Source organism: Balaenoptera musculus, chromosome 10 (assembly GCF_009873245.2).
Source record: "Balaenoptera musculus isolate JJ_BM4_2016_0621 chromosome 10, mBalMus1.pri.v3, whole genome shotgun sequence".
NCBI lineage: Eukaryota > Metazoa > Chordata > Mammalia > Artiodactyla > Balaenopteridae > Balaenoptera > Balaenoptera musculus.
Genome location: NC_045794.1, coordinates 26974625 through 26994303, shown reverse-complemented (window position 1 = coordinate 26994303; position 19679 = coordinate 26974625). Strand labels below are relative to the sequence as shown.

The following is a 19679-nucleotide window of genomic DNA, read 5'->3' as shown; positions in this document are numbered from 1 at the left end:
GGAAGCATGCTATTTAATATTTTGAGAAGCTCAGTCTTCTGAAGTCTTCAGAATGTATTTTTAAAACTTGTGATAAAATATACATATGAGTTTACCATCTCATGCACTTTTAAGTGCACAGTTCAATAGCGGTAAGAATATTCGCACTAGCAAAACTGAAACTATACATCCAACTAAAAAACTCTCCATTTCTCTCTACTCCCAGAAATGTAGTTTTAGTATGTGTGAACTATGTGGCATTAATATTTTATGAAAACAACACATTTCTACTTCTAGTAGTCATAAAATAAAGCCCAGAAACATCTGAAGAGTTATATTTTGCCTTCCTTGCAATTTCCTGAACCTAGTAAATTTTTGCTCTTCTAATGAATGAACCTGAAAATATTTACTTGTGACAGCTTAATTAGCATTTCTCCTTTTAAAAACACCTTTCTAAAATGTGCTCTGTTGTGAGGGCAGGAAATCAAACACAAATCAAACTGTTTCGGATATACGTTTTAAAAAATAGATGTTTATTTCAAGTATGAAAAGTAATGTTTAAACATTATCCAAAAATTATGTTCAGTTTAACAAGTATAAAACAAGACTCCGACAAAAAGTTTACAATTCAGTATAAAATACTTAAGAATATACTTTGACATTCACAGTGAGGATTTCTGAAAAATAAATTTTGCTAATAAGTTTTAGAAACAAAAATACAGTCCCAGAGGAAATAAACAAGTCCTTAAGTAATGAACAGGTCTCCCTTAGGATGGATAGTATAATAATTCCTTTTAAAATAATGGTAAACTGGTTCAATAATGTCAGAATTCAATACCTATGGTTTCCCTGACAAATACCATCTATTTCTTATGTCTGCTACCCACAAATAAGGTTCTCAAGCCAATTTAATTAAGTAACTTCAATGATATACATAACCTAAAATGGTAACCAAACTCTCTGAGAAATTTTATCATGGCAATCTGAGTATTTCCAGAAAAATAATTCGAACAGAAAGTGACAGAAATTTTCTTGTGGCAATTAGAGAACCATCAGAAGAATTAAAGTCTCAAAATTATTCTAAAGGACTGCTACCAAGACTTCTGCTTCTCTTCTCCATGTACATCTTTTTGTAGGTTTGAAACATTGCTTTTGAATCTTTTACTGGGTTTTGTAGTGTCTCAAATCCATCTGCACTGAAACTTCTCTTGGAGAGTCTTGAATTAGCCAAAACATTATCATCTAAGGAAACAAAAATTTTATTTACTTTATTACTCTTAATGTTAGTGACTAGTATACAATCAGTATAAATTGAGACGGAAAACACGCGTTCTCTGGGATAAAAAATGGAAAGAGTTAAATGTGACAAACTATGGCCCTTTACCTACAGAATTATAAAGTAGATACACAGGACATCTTGCCTCTCCTTTGGGGGCTGTTTTCTAACCTCATCCCCATCTTCACTGCCCAGGGCTATTCTGCTCTACCTGTACCCTTGCCCAATAAAAACTCTTATTATTTGCACACTATTATGAACGTGACTTTCTTAACAGCCATCTAAACTAGCAATATAAAAAGCACAAACGCAAGCCAGTTCCAAAGAGTAAATGGAAAGTACAGCTTGCATATTGTGGTCTTGCTATGCACTCGGTATTCTAAGAAATATCTGTATTTTTCTATTTCTTTAGACTATTTCAGTGCTGTCATTAGCCTCACTATCCCTTTTTTGATGGGCCCAGCCAGCTTTTCCTCTTTCCGTGTATTTCTAGATGTGCCTCTGTATCTCAGAAGCTGTTCCAATTCTGAATTCCCGTACTTTACATTCCTGCTCTAGCCGCTCCTTTCTGAATAAGTTTTCTTTTACCTTTTTCTGTCTGGGTGGGTCAAGCACTCTGTCCTCTTCTTTCTTTATTTTTTTGGTAACAGAGGATGGTTACTCTTAATTCTTTATGTTTCAAATTCCTCTCCGTGCACATCAGCTTTCTGTTATGAATGCTGATACCTGAGGTGCAGCTCTAAGCTGCTTTCCGCTGGATTCTGTCACCTCTTCTTCTTCTACCCCACCCTGACAGTTTCACGGCTTGCTCCATCTACGCTCCAACCTTTGCCACCAAATTTAGGTGTCGCTTATCTAAAGTGTGTTTTTTATAGCTCTCTGGGAGTTCCAGTTCTCCAGCCTCTTCCTCTTGGTATGTTCTGTCTTTCATGATTTCCCTGAGTCTCATAAGACTTTTGACAGAGCTCTGGACTTGTTTCTTAGCTTTTCTCTCACCCTGCTGCATCTCTCATTGCGCCTGGGCCCTGCTTTGTGTCATTTTCATAGTGATCCTGAGTACTGATGTCCCACCTTCAGTGTTTATTGCTCATCCTGTCTGCAGGTATCTTCATGTCTGTTGTTTAGCTCATGCTGCTCCCTGAGCCTCTGGTCAACCTGTGCATATATCTGTCTTCTGAGTATTTTCAGATTCAGATTCAAGTTATGCCTCTCAACTCTCTCTGAGGCAAAACTTATGGCCCTCCCTTTTTCCAAGGTACTTTCTTGCTGCAATCTCCACACCCATTTCCATCTTTCTCATATTTCACTTCCTGTGTTCCAACTGTAGGGGTGTGTTTTCTACTCTCTCACTAATTCATTTTCCCCTCTTTCAGTTGTCTTCCTGTTCTAATTAAGAGTGTACATTTCTTCTTCCTTCAATTCTTTCATTCAGGTTTCTTTTTCCCTTTATGTATCTTCAATGTATGACTCCATTTCTACATGCCTGCTTACATATATTCTTTATAAGCTCTTCTCAACCTTTGTCACACTTCTTCTCTTGCTTCTCTTTATTGTTGCTCCTGGCAAAATTCTGCTTCTCCCAATTTTCAAAGACTCTTATGAACTCTTCTTTGTGTATTTAATTAACCAAAACTAAAATAAAATTCCTGAACCCTAGGTTCCAGTTCTCAATGCAAAACCCTAAAACACAAAATACATTCATTCCACTAATTAAAAATCAGATACTAAAAATTCTGGTTTTCTGGTTGGCCCTCAGCCCAAAACCCTTCCCAGCAATAAAAAAAAAAAAAACAAAAAAACCCAAAACCAAAACAAAAAACTAGGAGCATCAGTCTTTCGTCATCAAAATAACTCAAATTCCACACTTAATAAACTTTGAAGAGAGGGATGTGGTTCAAGTCCCTATTGAGTTTCTGGCTATGTAACTTCAGCCAAATGATCTAACCTCTCATTGATAAATGGGAACATCTTTGTCTCCCTGGTTTTGAGAATTTAATTAACTTGCAAATAATCTAATCTAGGGGTTGGCTAACAGGGTATGCCTGTGGGCCAAGCCCAGCCTCTAGCAAGTTTTGGTAAAGTTTAATCGGAACATAGCCCATGCTCATTCATTATTCTACAGCCATTTCTCACTGCAATGTTAGAGTATTTAGGAGAGACATTATGATTTGCAAAACCTATCTACACAGAAAAAGCATGCCAACCCCTTGTCTTAAGTCACTGTGATTAGAATTCTCTTGTTAAAAGGAAATAGATCACTACTTCTCTGTCCACAGCATGAGAGAAAAAATAAGAGAATGTCTTCCTACCACTCATACAGACACTGAACTGCTTTTTAAAAGAATATGGATAAAAACCAAACTTCACAATAGTTTCATAACTGTAATCCAGCTTATATATGACAGAGTGCCAGGTAAGTAAAATAAAAACTTAAACAGACGGCTTTACCTATTTCTTGGTTGGCTTCCGGCATCCTTTTCTCCTCAGTCACACATTTTAACCAGTCTTCTTTTGTACTTTTTATTCCTGAAACTATTTAAATATTCATTTTCAGATCTCTAGATATTGCTATTCATCTCTTTTAGTACTATAATGAAGGAAAACCATGTAAGCCTAAATTAGATTTTAGAAGGCATCAGATATATTCACACATAACTAAAAAGGGCCTGGAAAAATGCTTTCTCCCATATGACATGCCTGAATCTCACAATTTAAAAGTTTACCTTCATTATGTAATTATGTTTCTCCCACTTGGGCTGAACACCAACACATCTCAAGGTACTTAAGGGCACATGAGACAGAATGTACCTCACACTGCTGCTGCACCCACTTCCAACCAGGCCCTCAGATTCTAAGGATCTAGTTTTAAGAACCAAGTGTAATCACCAGTACTTTACAAGATGAATTTTATACTCTATATACTCATATATCCCTACCACCTTCCAAGAAAAAGTACCTTATTTACATTGTAATTTTATGCACCCAAACAGATACTGTCTGAACACAATACAGGAGAAACTACGATTTCCATTCAAATCCTTTAGTTTTCCAATCTGGGTTTCTCAACACAATGTTTTACATATACTATCCACAACCCATAAATGTTTCCTTCTACCACAAATAATGAGTCCTCTATTTTCTCCTTCCATCTTGCACTACATTGAGAATTCTATCCTTCAACTAACCAACAGTCATGATTTCCATTCGGGTTTGGTAACTCAACAATGGACAACACTGCTTCCAAGATCCTCTCATTGCGTATTTCATGAGTAGACTACAAGGTACCACTTTAACTTTAGTGATAACACAATCACCAACTGCTTCAAAGATGACAGTAAGTCAAACCACTTCCGTATGTACAAAAAGATTTCATTAACATTACATATCTCCTAACATTTAGACCAATTTCAAATTCACAGGGCTTTGAAACTGCAAGCCCCAAAAGAGAATGAACAAAGGCAAGACCTGAAATAATGTACACTTGATGCTTTTCTGACTTAGCACAAAGAATGTTTTTCACTTCTTGGCACAAAAGGAAATCTTTGTATTTGGCAAACCTTACAATTTTATATACCTCTTGTCTTTAATGTGAATGTAGTATAATTTAAAATAAGTGGGACACAAACTTAAAACAAATATTGCCCAATGAACCATCAACTTACTGAGAAGACTAAATACTAAGTAAAGGCAAAATGCATTTAAGTCTCTCCTAGTTACAGGGAAGTCAGGAGAGATGCTCTCTCACTTGCTGAACTACAGTATTACAATGTTGCAGACACCATCAAAAAAATCATACTGGACCTTGCACAGGAGCTTGCTCCTTCCTAGGAGTAAATGGCAGATCCTTCTGGTCTTCAACAGGGTTTGTATTCTTAAATAGTCCATCTGGACATAATTTAAACTCCAGCATGCTTAGTTTCTCTGTGGTATCTTTTACAGGTAAAAGGGTCTTAGGTTTATTTTCTGGTCTCTTTTCTTTATTAAGCTTCCTGGGTGAACTGTCTAATTTTGTGAGACAAATGCGCTCACGTTCAGTGCATTTAAATGCAACTCTGTTCAGATACAGTTTCCTTTGATCCTTTGCTTGGGAAGCCATTTGGCTGAATTCAACGTCATTATTTACATTACTTAAATTTTTGTCTAATTTGGTTTTATCAATCCACATTTTATCAGGTTGCTTTCCACCAACTGTTCCTTTAATATTCCTTGAAACGTATGTTTTAGACTCCTTGGAATGATGGGCTTTGAGGTTTTTACCATGGCTTGTACCAATATTTAATGATTCCTTAGAGGTCTGTACACTGCCATTGTGTCTCTCATTTGATCTCCCACAACTTCCCACTCGCGTAGAAAGTTTATTGGACCTCATATACTGAGAATCACATGGTACATTTTTCAGATAGTTTTTCTTTAATGCTTCTTTATGCTTCTGCCTTGATAAATACTCCTTTGGTGATAGAACTCTATTAATTTTAGATGAGCTATCCACAGAGCCTGAGGACTTAACATTTGACACTGTCTTTTCTTTAATCCTGGCTCTTTCACCTGTGGTTGAGAAAGGGTTACAGAATTTAAATGCACCACCTCCCACATTCTTATTCTGCTCTTGTTTATCATACTTCTTCCTCTTTATCTCTGAATCAAGTATGCTCCCTTCATCTAACTTCTTTTCCAAAACTTTTTTAGAGCCACCTGCTTTCAATTTTCTCTTTTCCGGTGATACTGACTGTACCAAAGAACCATTCTTCACATGCAAATCTTTATTTTTACTTGTCAAAAAACCCATCTTTGGTTTTAGTGGTCGTAAGTTTTGTGCCATGAGCTTCCTCTGCAGGCTCTCTTGAGAAAATTTTGCAATTTTGTTAGTGGAATGAAAAGTTATCTCATGAAATTGCAGTTTTCTTTTTCTTTTGTGACTCTGCAAAGAATCTGGTTTTTTATCACCTTTAGATAAAAAGTGACCAGATAATTCTTGTTCTGTCCTTAATGAGCTGTTATGTTCTGATTTGGATTTATCTTTTATATTCCTGCCTTGCTCTGTTTCAGGAAAAGGTTTTTTCTCAACTGGACAAGTCAGAAGAATCTTTGGCTGATTATTTGGAGGACTGTTAAATGCAATAGGAACATCTCTGTCAGAAGTTCTCTCTCCTTGTTTATAACCATTGGTCTCCAAAGGAGAACGTGGATCTTTCCCTTTTTCTTCCTTTGAAGTTGAGTTCTTAGTGGAATTACACTGGCATTGAGGTACTCCTTCATAAACCATAGACAGCCACCCCAATGCACAGCAACGGACATCATCTTTTTCTGAATCCAGTATTACAGAATCACAGGTTTCTTCAACTGTATGTGCTTGTGGGTCACACTGGTTCCCTTCTTTTGTGACAGGCTTTTCTTTCTGAGGCTCTGTCAGTTTGTCTACCTCATTGGGTTGATCGTCCTGTTCAGGAAATAATTCTTTCATTTGCTCTGAATTTAATATTGTAATTTGTATCTGGTCTGTTGAGTCTTTGGAGTCACAACTGGTTTTATCACAAGTTTGAGCTTTTGAGATTCGGTGTGCCATTTGTTGGACCACAAAACCTTCATGCATGTTCACAGGTTCAATACCATAGGGAAACTCTTTTAAAAGTTCTGACAGCTGATCATGTAGGTATAAGATGGATGTCTTATCTTTGAGATTCTCATTTGTTGTAGGATCCTGGGCCGCTTCCTGAGGGTAACTATCGTGCTGAATAGCAGCTGGTGAACACATATCATTAGCCATGCTTTCATTTTTAGTGATACGCTCTAAACTGCCTTCCTCAAGAATTCCACTCTTTGCTCCAATGTACTTCAAAGTCAATGGTTCTGGAGGTTGCAGTGACTCTGACTGATCAGTTATTTTATGTGAAACATCTGTGCACTGTACAAAATTCTCTTTTTGCAAGACAAAGTCTTTATTTCCAGTGATATTGTCAAATTGTTCATTTTGTCTATTATTCATTACTTGGTGATTGGGTAGAGGTTTCTGTGGCTCAACCTTTTGCAAAGAGGGCAAGTTGAATATCTTTGCTATTTGGGAATTATAAGCAGTATCACCTTCAACAAGAGAACAAATACTGCCAATCTGTAATACATCTCTGCCCACAATATCACTGTCCTTTGATATATATGTGGTTTGCTGATCACTCACAGGACACTGGATATCTGGTTCTGATTTGTTATGCTTTCCTTGATTGGTATTAGGTGTGACTTCTGAATTAGTATTAGTTGATTCACTTTGCTTATCCTTCTGAATTAGTGGGAAAATCTTGGTGCTTGTGGTACTTGTCACTGGTTCATTAACATTCAAAGCAGCAGTATTTTCCGTCGATTTGTTTTGTAAGCTACAAACACTGCCTTCTTTAATAACTGGATACATTGTTTCAGGTAAAGCTTCAGGTGTTATACCTTTGACAGACAATGTTTTGACATCTGAAAGAATTAAGGGTGATACTACAGCAATCCCCTTTGTAGTAGTTGCTCCTGAAGACTCATAATTCTGTGCTACCATTGATAAAACTGTTTCTTGTGAGCTGTTTACAATTTTATTTTGAGAATTTCCCACAGTTGAAAATGGACTCTTGTCACAGATGTCCACAGGCTTTGAAATTCCAACTGCTGTTGTGTTTGTTTTTGACTCATTACACTGTTTTTCTTCCGTAGGTTCTGAAGGTTGCTTTTTCCACAAAGAAAGACACGTTGCTAGCAATTCCATGGAAAAGTGAGAGTCACTTTTAGAAGACATTCCATTGAAGGATTTATGCTCCAAGTAAGAGTTGTTTGAAATCTTGGCATTTATATTACAAGTACTTGGAGTACCTGGAGTTTCCATGGGTTTCAAATTCACTTGGTTACCAGTGTTCTGGATATTTGGATTCATTTCAAAACTATGCAGTTTAGAATCATGAATATGTTCATTAGTATCTTTTAATAATTTCTTCTGAGTTTTATTTCCAGATGCAAGTAAACTGAGAATTAGCCTATTTTTATTTGGATATTTTGAAACATATTCCTCAAAGGATGTAGACTGAGGAAGAGAAGTTGCTTCAGAATTTGTTGGCACATTTTGTGCAACGTTGACTAAATTTCCTGATGAAAACTGGGTGTTATTTAATATTGCCTGGGTAATCTCAACAGTTGATGTCTTTAAAGAACTCACAACTTGTGAACAGCCAGAATTTAGTAAAACAGAACTGACTTGGTTAAAATTTCTGTCCTGAAGGTTGGAATTCAATGTATTGTGTGTTCTATTTGTTTCTTCTGCAGATTCCATTACCGTTGGTGGTTTATCCTCCACAGCATCTGGAGGGCCTAGGGTTACCTGTGGTCCAGACTGGATTTTGGCAGTTTGTTTCAGAGACAACCCACAATTTTGAGCTGATTCACTGTAAGAGTTATTAGTTGTTTTAATACAACCTGCTGCCATCAAAAGATTTTTATTAATTTTAATTTTCCTTGCAAGGTCCGAAAACTTCTTTTTTATTTCTACTAATGTTTTAATATCCCTCACTAACTTTTCTTTTGTGGCACTTGTGTCCAGTACTTGATTTGAAGTTAGATTTCGAGAATCCACTCTTTTCTCTTGATTATTTTGAGTAAGAGCCTGAACACCATCCACAGAAGATCTAATAGGTTCATTAAAAGGCTGATTGACATTGGTATTTACTCTCAAGTTACAGGAATTTCCCATTGTGTTGAAATTTTCATTAAGGTTTTGCCACTGCTGCTGAAAGCCTCTACAAAAGTCTTTTCTCATTTCAGATAAGTGCATTTCTTGACTCTGAGGAACTTCCATAGAAGTGTGTTTAACAACATGCTGAGTACTTTGCAGAGGCTGGCTTGCATACCTACAGTCATAAGGAGGAGGAGGAGGTCTTTTGTCAGTTTGAGTAACTGCATATTGATATGACGGTACAGTTGCAATCTGCTTTGACTGTAAAGTCAGGGCAGGATTTGGAGATTGACTATTTTTAGCTTGTAATGATACAGATGACATAGGGGTTTGTTTCTGAAGAGTAGGATCCTGCAAAAAGCTTTGTGATGAATAACTATATTGCTTTGGAAGTGGTCTGTAATCTGGGTAAGTCAATCCACTGGATGCACACTGCTGTGCCCAATCAACCTGTTGCTCTGATAAAGGTAGGTTAAGTCTCGGGTTTCCTTGATAAGTTATAGGAACTCTTCCGGAATTAGAAGGGATCATTTGTAGTTGCATAGAATAGGTATCTGATGTTAGAAATTGATTCTGTAGTGCACGTACATTGGGTGTATTCGTTCCAAAACCAGTCTGATGAGATACAGTTGTCCCTGTATGAGAAAGCATAGAATTCCTCATTGGTGAGTTCAACCATACATCCTGTGTAACTCCTGAAGACATTTGCAAATCGTGATTTGGTTGTTTGGGTCCTTTAACATTTGCATATGTTATTCTTTCTACTGAAGTTTGTGAGGTCACAATGGTCCCACTATGCATATCAGAAATAGGGATTTGTTGAGGAGTTTTATAATTTCTGATGTTGAGCAGCGGCTGTGAAACTGGATTTAAATTACTGAGAAATAGGCATGGTTCTTGGTTACTTCCAGGATGGTTTAAAGAACTTTGAGATGCTGTGGTAAGTGTGTTTACTAAAGCTTGCTCCAAAAAAGATGCCTGTTTTTTAGGATACTGTGGTGGTAAGGTGACACTCTCTGATTTTGCATTCCAGTTCATTGTTGATTTGATGCAGTAGCAGTGTATTAAAAGCCAGCTGTTTTGAATGTCAGGAATCTGTAGGAAATAAAGATCTTTTATTAAAAAGCTGTTTTGCCAGCTCAGAATTTCTAAGATAATTTTCTTAGTTTACCTTATCACCAATGCTGACTATGTCTAGCAAAATTCCTGAAACCTCAGACTAGAGAAAGCTTCATCTTTGATTTGGATAAGAGGAACAGCAAAGGAAGATGTAATAATAAATATGGCAAATGTCAATAAAATTTTCTGGCGTGTTCAACAGAAATTCATTCTACCCAATATAGTTAGTATTTTGTTTGTTACACTTAAGAGACAATTACTTTCTGCATTTATTTATTTTAACTAGCTCTTTATTCTAAGTAACCCATGATCACTGTAAAAAATAAATTTTTTTAAAAATCAAGCATATACTAAGAAGCCCTTACTACTGTCCATCTCCAATGTCTAACTCCCTAGCGGTATCTACTGTTACCTTTCTTTCAGAAAATTTCTATATATAAAAAAACACCAATACATAGATAAAACCTCATCTTTTAAGACAAATGGAGTCCTACCAAACATGCTGTCTACAGTTAGCCTCATTTTCATTACTATACCTAGGATATCTTATCATTTCAACTACACACATATCTATCTCACTGTCTGCATAACATTCCACTTTCTGTGTATATCACCTTTTAACCATTTCTCTATTGATGGACATTTGGTTTTCTTAAGTTTTTGCACTTATAAACTATCCTATACTAAGAATTCTTGTATTTATGCTTTTATATTTGTGCTGTTTCTGCCAATTCCTACAAGTGAAATCAATATGTCAAAAGACACTAAAATCATTTTCATAAGCAGTGACAAACTGCCTTCCAAAAAGACTGAAATAATTTATACTCTCACCAACAGTACAGGGACATGGGACATATCTAAAAACGGACAAATCTGTAACAAATGATAGGGCAAACAAAGTTGACTTAAACGTATTAATAGTATACCAAACAACTGCAGAACACACATTCTTTCCAATGCACATGGAATTTTTACCAGTACTGACCATATGGCTAGGCCATAAGCAAATCTCATTTTTGAAGGATTACAATAATTCAGATTAATTCACAGTGGAATTAATCTAGAAATTGTAGAAAAAGGACCTAGGAAACTGCAAAATAATTAAGAAATAAAGAATGCAGTGAGCTCTGGTGTCTCTTCCTCTAATTATCCAATAGGATACCAGACCTATTGAATCAGATCCCACCCTTATGACCTCATTTACCTTAATTATCTCCCTAAAGGCCCCATCTCTAAAAATAGTCACACTGGAGGTCAGAGCTTCAACATATGCATTTGGTGGGGGGGTGGGGGACAAGACACACAGTTCAGTCCATAATGGGCTCCCAATCCCATGTTAACATATGACTTGAGGATAATTTATAACATTAAATAGACTTATTTAAAAGAAGACTGGGAAGCAATCTCTGTATTTATCATACAAAGTTAAAAATAACAAGTTAATCCAAGGAAAAGACAGAGTGAAATAAAATGAGAACAGAGATTCAATAAGTCACAAGTTGGTAACAAATAAAAATCAATAAGCCTCTGACAACACTGATCATCTTAAAAAAAAATCCACTGTATTGGGAAAAGAGGCTATCACTAGATCTTACAGACATTAAAATGGTAATGTATTTATCTTGAGTATTTCCAAACATTTAAAATTTAGGTGGAATGGAGAAATTCCTTGAAAAAACATATCCTAACATCTATAATTAAATATCTTCACAAAGAAAACAGCAGGGCCATGTGGCTGTACTGGAGTGTTCTACCAATTACGGAAAAGATAATCCAATATAACCTCTTTAAAAGGATAAAAGAGGGAACACTTTATAGCTTATTTACTGAGCCTATCATACCAAAGCTGAAAAGAAAGACAATTAAGAAGCCAATCTCTCAGAAACAAACACAAAAGTCCTGAGCAAAATGTTAGCAAACCAAATGGGGTGATACATGAAAAGGATAACATCATGATCAAACTGAGTTTATTTCAGGAATATAAAGTTTGTCACTGAAAATTAATCAAAGTAATTACATTATAAGTATTTTTAAAATCACATGATCATTTCAACAGATGCAAGAACTTTTGATAAAATTCAATTAAAATTCATTAAAAGAACAATTGTATAAAACCAAGAATAGAAAGAAGTTTCCTTAATTTTGATAAATGGTAATTTCAAAAATTCAGACCAACAACAGTAATATTATTATTAATAATAATAGATAACTTAAATAAAGATGCCACTATCACCCACTTCTATTCATTGTTGCACTGGAGATCCTAGAAAGTATAAGAATTGTGAAGGAAAATATAAAGCTATTAATAGACGTTATGTAGAAAATCCAAAACAATCTGTAGATCTTTTAGATCTATTACATGATGGGTCATAGTGTACTCAAACTAGATTGAGGAAGGCACATGTTACCATGTGTTTTTAATTTCTTGATATGTATGTTTATTTATGTATTTGCTCATAAATAACACATAGAAGGGAACCTTTTGAGGCCTGGTGTCGAGCATGAAATAAAGCCGTGACTAGAAACTGACTCCATGACTTCAGAGGTTTCATTTTTTGTCATTGCTGTACCTGAGCCAAGACTGATCTGTGCATGCTGGAAGGAAGAGGCAGACATTTTGGGGATCTCCTGCCAAGGTGACCTAAGGTGACACAGGTGGCATTAGAAACTCTCCCCCTCCCAAACTGAACATCTGATCTTGGAGATAACGTGCTCCTGGGACTATAAACTTAGGTGAGCTGGGACTGTTTGCATTTGAGACAAGTGTTGCTGTAACTTCATCTCTTGTCGAGGATCCATTCACCAAGGCACTGGCCACCAGAGGCTTTGCCCAAATGGACAGTCTTCACCTCATCACTTGTGACCCAGCAGTAATCCAGACCTGCTTGAGTGCCTCGTTGAGGAGACTAGTGTCTTGGACCAACTGGACTTGTCTATTATGGATGCATGGACTTGGTTCGTTACAAGCACTTCATGCTCAAGTGGTTTTAACTTTCATTCTGCATTTTTACATACATTTTTGCTTTCTATTTCTCTGCTTGCTTCTTCTCACTTATGTGAAAGTCAAAGTCATTGGTGAACTCTATGTTTGTCCTGACCTGTCATTTGATTAAGGTAGTAAAGAAACCTCCCTCTCTTGAGAGTTTAATTTGTCGGGGAGCCAGATCACCCTTGTCCAGCGTGACAGCATGCACATTTTGGTTTAAAAACAGGTCCCAAGGAGAAAGATCTGTATATTCCTCACATGCTTTCTCCCAGGAAAGCTCCTTAATAAGACAACTGATTAGGGAGAAGTATAATACAAAGTAAAAAGCAGTACTACCAAGTAGCAGTACTACAAAAGAGTTAATGATAAATTCCCAATAATTTGCCCTATTTCTTATGTGAGCTTGGGGGTGGGAGGCTGTTACAGACTGAATTCTGTTCCCTCAAAGTTTATATGTTTAAGTCCAGTTCACTATATTTGGAGATAGGGCCTTGAGTGAGGCAATTAAGGTTAAATGAGGTCTTAAGGGTGGGGCCTTAACCCAACAGGATTAGTGTCCTTATAAGAGAGACACCCAGGTGTATACACACACAGGAAAGACCATCTGAGGAGACACAGAGAAGGTAGCTGTGTGCAAGCCAATGAGAGAGACCTCAGGAGAAACCAAATACATTGATCTCAGACTTCCAGACTCTAGACCTGCAGAAATTTATTGTTTAAGCTACCCAAGCTGTGGTTATTTTGTTAGGGCAGCCCTGCAGACTAACACAGAGCCTATGGGTAGGAAGAGAAATGCTCCTTACAAATAATTTGGGGTTGTTGGGTTTTTACCCCCTCTCTCTCCTTTGCTGGCATAGAAAAAAACTGAAGCCTGGAAAACCAACCTTGAACTACCGAAATTAAAAGGAGAGAGTTAAGGGACCTCTGTGGCAGTCCAGTGGTTAAGACTCCACACTTCCACTGCAGGGGGCGCTGGTTTCATCCCTGGTTGGGGAATGAAGATCCCACATGCCACTTGCCGCAGACAAAAACAAAAACAGAACAAAACAAAAAAGACTTTTTTCCTGACTGCAGCCTCTACTTTTGGATACAATGTATTCTTAGACCTTCTGAAGATATATTTTAATGGAGATAACCAGAGACAGGATTTCCATGTCTATCATTTAAATTTTTCTTGGAAAAATAAACTCTTTTGCCCCCAAATTGGCACCCCGCCCTCTTATCTCCCCTCACCTGTGACAGCCATGGCATTTACCTAACAAATTCCAGCTACGGCTGAACTTAAGAACCTCTCTGCACAGGAGTAGCCAAAGTTTTCTGGGGAAAAAACACACAAGCCAACAAAATGAGTTCACACATTGCACATATAAACAGTGCCTGACAATTCTACTTCATTTTTTTGAAATTTTATTTATATTAAAGTAATTTAATTTTTCCATTCTTCTCTCCTCCCTGGTCCCCCGCCACCCCAACCCATACACATGCTCCCCCTACTCCGCTGCTTATTATTTCAGAGAGAAAAAAATAGCACTATCCATCATTCTCCTGTCACCAAATCTATAAGACACAGCCTTGTAAATGCAGTCTGTACTTACAGTATCAAATCTCTACATTTAAAATCCTGCTCCCAGGAATTCCCTGGTGGTCCAGTGGTTACAACTAAGTGCTTTGACTGCTATGGGCCCGGGTTCGATGCCTGGTCAGTGAACTAAGATCCTGCAAGCCACGCAGCACAGCCAAAAAACAAAAAACAAAAAACAAAAAAACAGACAGAGAGAGAGATAAAATCCTACTCCCTTTCCCTATATTCCCAGTATCAACCTGTCTCTACTGGATTAAGTCAGTTACACATACACAGGCGCACACACACACGCACATACGCCAGGATTACTGGTACTCAAAAAACACAACAAATAACCTCACTGGGCCCTACATTATTCAGCTCTCTACTCCCCACCCCCCCCACACACACCAGTGACAGTCTTTTAACTTGGCTAAAAATCACAAATATAACAAATCAGATTTTAAATGCTTAAGACCTTTAAAGGTAGAAACAAATATGATTTTTTAAAAAGTAATTTGTGGGACTTCCCTGGTGGTCCAGTGGGTAAGACTCCAATGTGCTCCCAATGCAGGGGGCGGGGGTTCAATCCCTGATTGGGGAACTAGATCCCACATGCATGCCACAGCTAAGAAGTCCACATGCCACAACTAAAGATCCTGCATGCCACAACTAAGACCCAGCACAGCCAAAATTAAATAAACAAATATTAAAAAGAAATAAAGGTGGGACTTCCCTGGTGGCTCAGTGGTTAAGAATCCGCCTGCCAATGCAGGGGACAAGGGTTCAATCCCTGGTCCAGGAAGATCCCACATGCCGTGGAGCAACTAAGCCCACGCGCCACAACCACTGAGCCTGTGCTCTAGAGCCCATAAGCCACCACTACTGAAGCCCGCGCGCCTAGAGCCATGCTCCGCAACAAGAGAAGCCACCGCAATGAGAAGCCCGTGCACCGCAACAAAGAGTAGCCCCCGCTCGCCACAACTAGAGAAAGCCCGCACGCAGCAACAAAGACCCAATGCAGCCAAAAATAAATTAAATAAATAAATAAAAAATAAAAGTAATTTGTGATTCCATAAAATAACAAAAAAAATACTGAAAAAATTATTAAAGAAGCTAAAATGCTACATTACAAAATACTCACTTAATGCAAAAACAGTGAGGGACAAAAAGATATGAGACAGAAAATAAAAAGTACAAACAGGAGATGTAAATCCAACTATATCATAATAACATTAAAAGTGAGTGGATTAAACAATCCATACGACAGAATGTCAGATTATATTTTTAAAAAATGGCTAGCTAACTATATGCTGTCTCCAATAGGCATACCTTTGAGTCAAAGATAAAAACAGATTGGAAATAAAAGGATAAAAAAAGAGGGACTTCCCTGGTGGTCCAGCAGTTAAGACTCTGCACTCCTAATGCAAGGGACCCAGGTCTGGTCAGAGAACTAGATCCCACATGCCACAACTAAAAGATCCCGCGTGTTGCAACTAAAGATCCCACATGCCACAACAAAGATCCCTCGTGCTGCAACTAACACCCGGCACAGCCAAATAAATAAATAAATAAAAATTTTAAAAAAGGGATTAAAAAAAAGATATTAGGCATATAACAGCCACAATAAAGGGAGAATGACTATACTAATTATCAGAAAAAATACACTAAAACAAAAAATGTTACTAAAGAGAGACTTTTTATAACCATAAAAGGGTCAGTCCACCAAGCAACATATAACAACTATAAACATATACACACTTATGAGAGCATTAAGGGCTTCCCTGGTGGCGCAGTGGTTAAGAATCCACCTGCCAATGCAAGGGACACGGGTTCAAGTCCTGGTCCGGGAAGATCCCACATGCCTCAGAGCGACTGGGCCCGTGCACCACAACTGCTGAGCCTGCACTCTAGAGCCCGGGAGCCACAACTACTGAGCCTGTGTGCTACAACTACTGAAGCCCACGCGCCTAGAGCCGGTGCTCCATAACAGGAGAGGCGACTACAATGAGAAGCCCGCGTACTGCAATGAAGAGTAGCCCCCTCTCACCACAACTAGAGAAAGCCCGCGTGCAACCGTGAAGACCCAATGCAGCCAAAAATAAAATAAATAAATAAAATTAAATTTTAAAAAAGAGAGAGAGCATTAAAATACAAGAAGTAGGGACTTCCCTGGTGGCACAGCAGTTAAGAATCCACCTGCCAATGCAGGGAACACGGGTTCCAGCCCTGATCCGGGAAGATCCCAAATGCTGCGGAGCAACTAAGCCCATGCGCCACAACTACTGAGCCTGCGCTCCAGAGCTCACAAGCCACAACTACTGAAGCCCACACACCTAGAACCCATGCTCTGCAACAAGAGAAGCCACCACAATAAGAATGCCGCGCACCATAACGAAGAGTAGCCCCCGCTCTCTGCAACTAGAGAAAGCCCATGCAGCAATGAAGACCCAATGCAGCCAAAAATAATTTTTTTAAAAAATGAATAAATTTATATAAAAAAATACAAGAAGCAAAACACAAAGTGAAAAATAGCCAATTCACCAAGAGTCAAAGACTTCAATTCCCCACTTTCAATAGTGAACAGAATTGGCAGGGGGAAAAAAAAATCAACAAGGAAATAGGAGTTTTCAACATATTGTATACACCCACATTTCTAGTTTCCAGTGCAGATTAAAAAAAAAAAAATTCAAAAAACTAGAGTACTTTAGGTTGCAGGTTAGTGCACAATTGTCCATTGGTTGCTTTGTAGTTTTAAGGTTCTCTCCTCTCTGGCAGTTACTATGGATTGGATCCAATAGTTCATGTACTCTTGTCAAGTGGCAAAAGGGTCAGCAAGCAGCCCAGTGACAGGTGCATGTGCCAGCAAGCTATGAAAGCACTAGATTCTTATATTCTGTTGTGGGGAATCTTCCTAACTATGAATAGGTATAGGTAAATTAGCAAACCGTAAATAATGATCCTTGATATAGCCGCACAAAGTTTGGCTCTACTAACCCACCCATCTGGCTGTAGGTTTTACAGTTTGGAGAACAAGCAATACTAATATGTTGATGCTGATAAACTGTGGTGGCCCTCACTGGGAAGGGAGGCAAGCAGCCCGGGTGTGTTGACATTGATAAAGTGCTATGGTCTACACTGGGGGGATTTAGAGTCATAATTCATATACTCCTATTCCAAAGAGAGAATCCATGGAGGCTTCCTGTGTGTCATCACAAAAACAGTCTTTTAAAATTTTTAATTAAAAAAAACCCTAAAGTCTATCTTTAGGTCTGACAGTCTCTGGATTGAAATCTTATGTATATTATTACTATTACTTCCTGTGAGAAAAGTGGGACGAAAGCAAGTCACTAAAATCCATGGCATAGGAAGTTGTGAATAGCAAGTTGTAAACTGCGAAATTACGATGAATTAGTGAAGCTGGAAAAAAAGGGAAGTGAGTGGCTGCAGTAGACTATAAATGTAACAATGCATGTGGATTTTCACACAAAATCTTCATGAAGACCTTACTAACGTTAAGAAAAGGCTTGTGAATTTTTTTTTATTTTAAAATATTCTATATCCATACAATGCAAATATGGTTTAACTGGAAAGCCTCCTTTATTTGAAGTCAGACTTATTACAGAAAATTACAAACCAAAAAATAACCTAAAAATCATACCTTTGAAGAATAATCATATTAATATCTATCTTCAACACAAATGCACAAGCATTTACAACCACCAACAGAAAAAACTCTACTGAAATGGACCTATCATATTATGGTTTACCATGGCCAGGCTTACTTTAGGCCAGAAAAAGTAGTAAGAAACAGAACGTGAAAGGGCAAATTAAGCCACATCAAGAATTTTTTATATGCAAGGGTAACCATTAATTTATCAAAGAAACTGGAACATTATTATAGTGAAAGATAATGCTATTCAAAGCCAAGAGTGATAGGCTTTTAAAAAGACTGTCTCAGGGAAAAGCAAAAGATGCGTATCTAGGGACTTCCCTGGCAAAACAGTGGTTAAGACTCTGCGTGTCCACTGCAGGGGGCACGGGTTCCATCCCTGGTCAGGGAACTAGTATGCCGCGTGGCGTGGCCCAGAAATTAAAAAAAAAAAAAGATGCACATCTAGACAGTTGTCTAGCAGGCTTCAATAAATGTTTGTCAAATGAATAAATGTTATCTACAATTGTTGAACACCAAGTTAAAGAGAAGTCCCTATTTAAATCTGCAAATGGGAAAAAGTCTCCACCCCTCCCTTCGCATCTGTGTCAACCATAAACATTACATGATTTCATCTGTAAGCATTTCAGTACCTCAAAAATACAGGATTTCTTAGAAAATATAGTACTCTTCTCATACCTGAAAAAAACATATATCTCTTCTGGTATTTTAAATTGGAACCTTCCCTTATGTCTTTAGTTCCACTTCTAACGTGTTTATTTGGAGAGTCCACTGATGTGATTAAATTGAGGAAAAACCAGTATTTTTCATTGCAAAACTCATCTCCAATGGAAAAAGCTATAGATTCTTCTTTAAAATCAACAAAACCAGAAATACCAACACATAAGTGGTAAAACCCACTTCTGAGGAATTCCAAAAGTATCAAGATTTACTCAACCTATTCCAGCTCTGACTTCTTGTGTCCTTAGTCCTAAGAGAAATAAGGCTTTTATCAGTCCTTGAATTAGGCTTTCAAGAATAGACTACCCTAAATTTTACCTTTATAACACAACTTATAAATATTAACAGCTAACACTTGAAAATTTATGTCAAGAACTGTATTGAATACTAAATACATCTAATGGTCACAACAAATGCACGAAGCCAAGCAGTCCTAAGCAGGAGCACCGCGGCTGGCAGGGCCACTGTCCCAGCTGTTAGGTCGGCTCTCTACACTGCTGCAGACAGAAAGGAGGCAAGACTGAATGGATTCTTATGTAGTTTTTTACCCACTCAAACAGCAAAACCAACTTCAGTGTCCCTAGTCCCACAAGGTAGTACCAAGGCGGATGAGAACTGTAAACCGCAGTCATCTCATAGCCTGCAGTTATACCCCAAGGGAAGGGAGGCTGT

The 19679-nt window shown here is 37.7% G+C and overlaps 1 protein-coding gene across 8 annotated transcripts in view; it reads right to left on the bottom strand.

The window, feature by feature from the left end:
• Window positions 1–493: 493 nt before the first annotated feature.
• RESF1 (retroelement silencing factor 1) overlaps window positions 494–19679 on the bottom strand; it is a 31477-nt gene continuing 12291 nt past the window's right edge. For 3 of the 8 annotated variants that reach the window (XM_036865934.1, XM_036865931.1, XM_036865935.1), the window contains 3 exons: window positions 5057–10043; window positions 3704–3787; window positions 494–1221 (listed from right to left, as the gene is read on the bottom strand). In XM_036865934.1, the coding sequence (XP_036721829.1) occupies window positions 1055–1221; window positions 3704–3787; window positions 5057–9986 (5181 nt within the window). In that variant the 5' untranslated portion in view covers window positions 9987–10043 and the 3' untranslated portion in view covers window positions 494–1054. Of the gene's footprint in view, window positions 1222–3703; window positions 3788–5056; window positions 10044–14286; window positions 14371–19679 lie in introns of all 8 variants that reach the window. The other 5 variants (XM_036865929.1, XM_036865930.1, XM_036865933.1 and 2 more) reach the window with 4 other exon arrangements.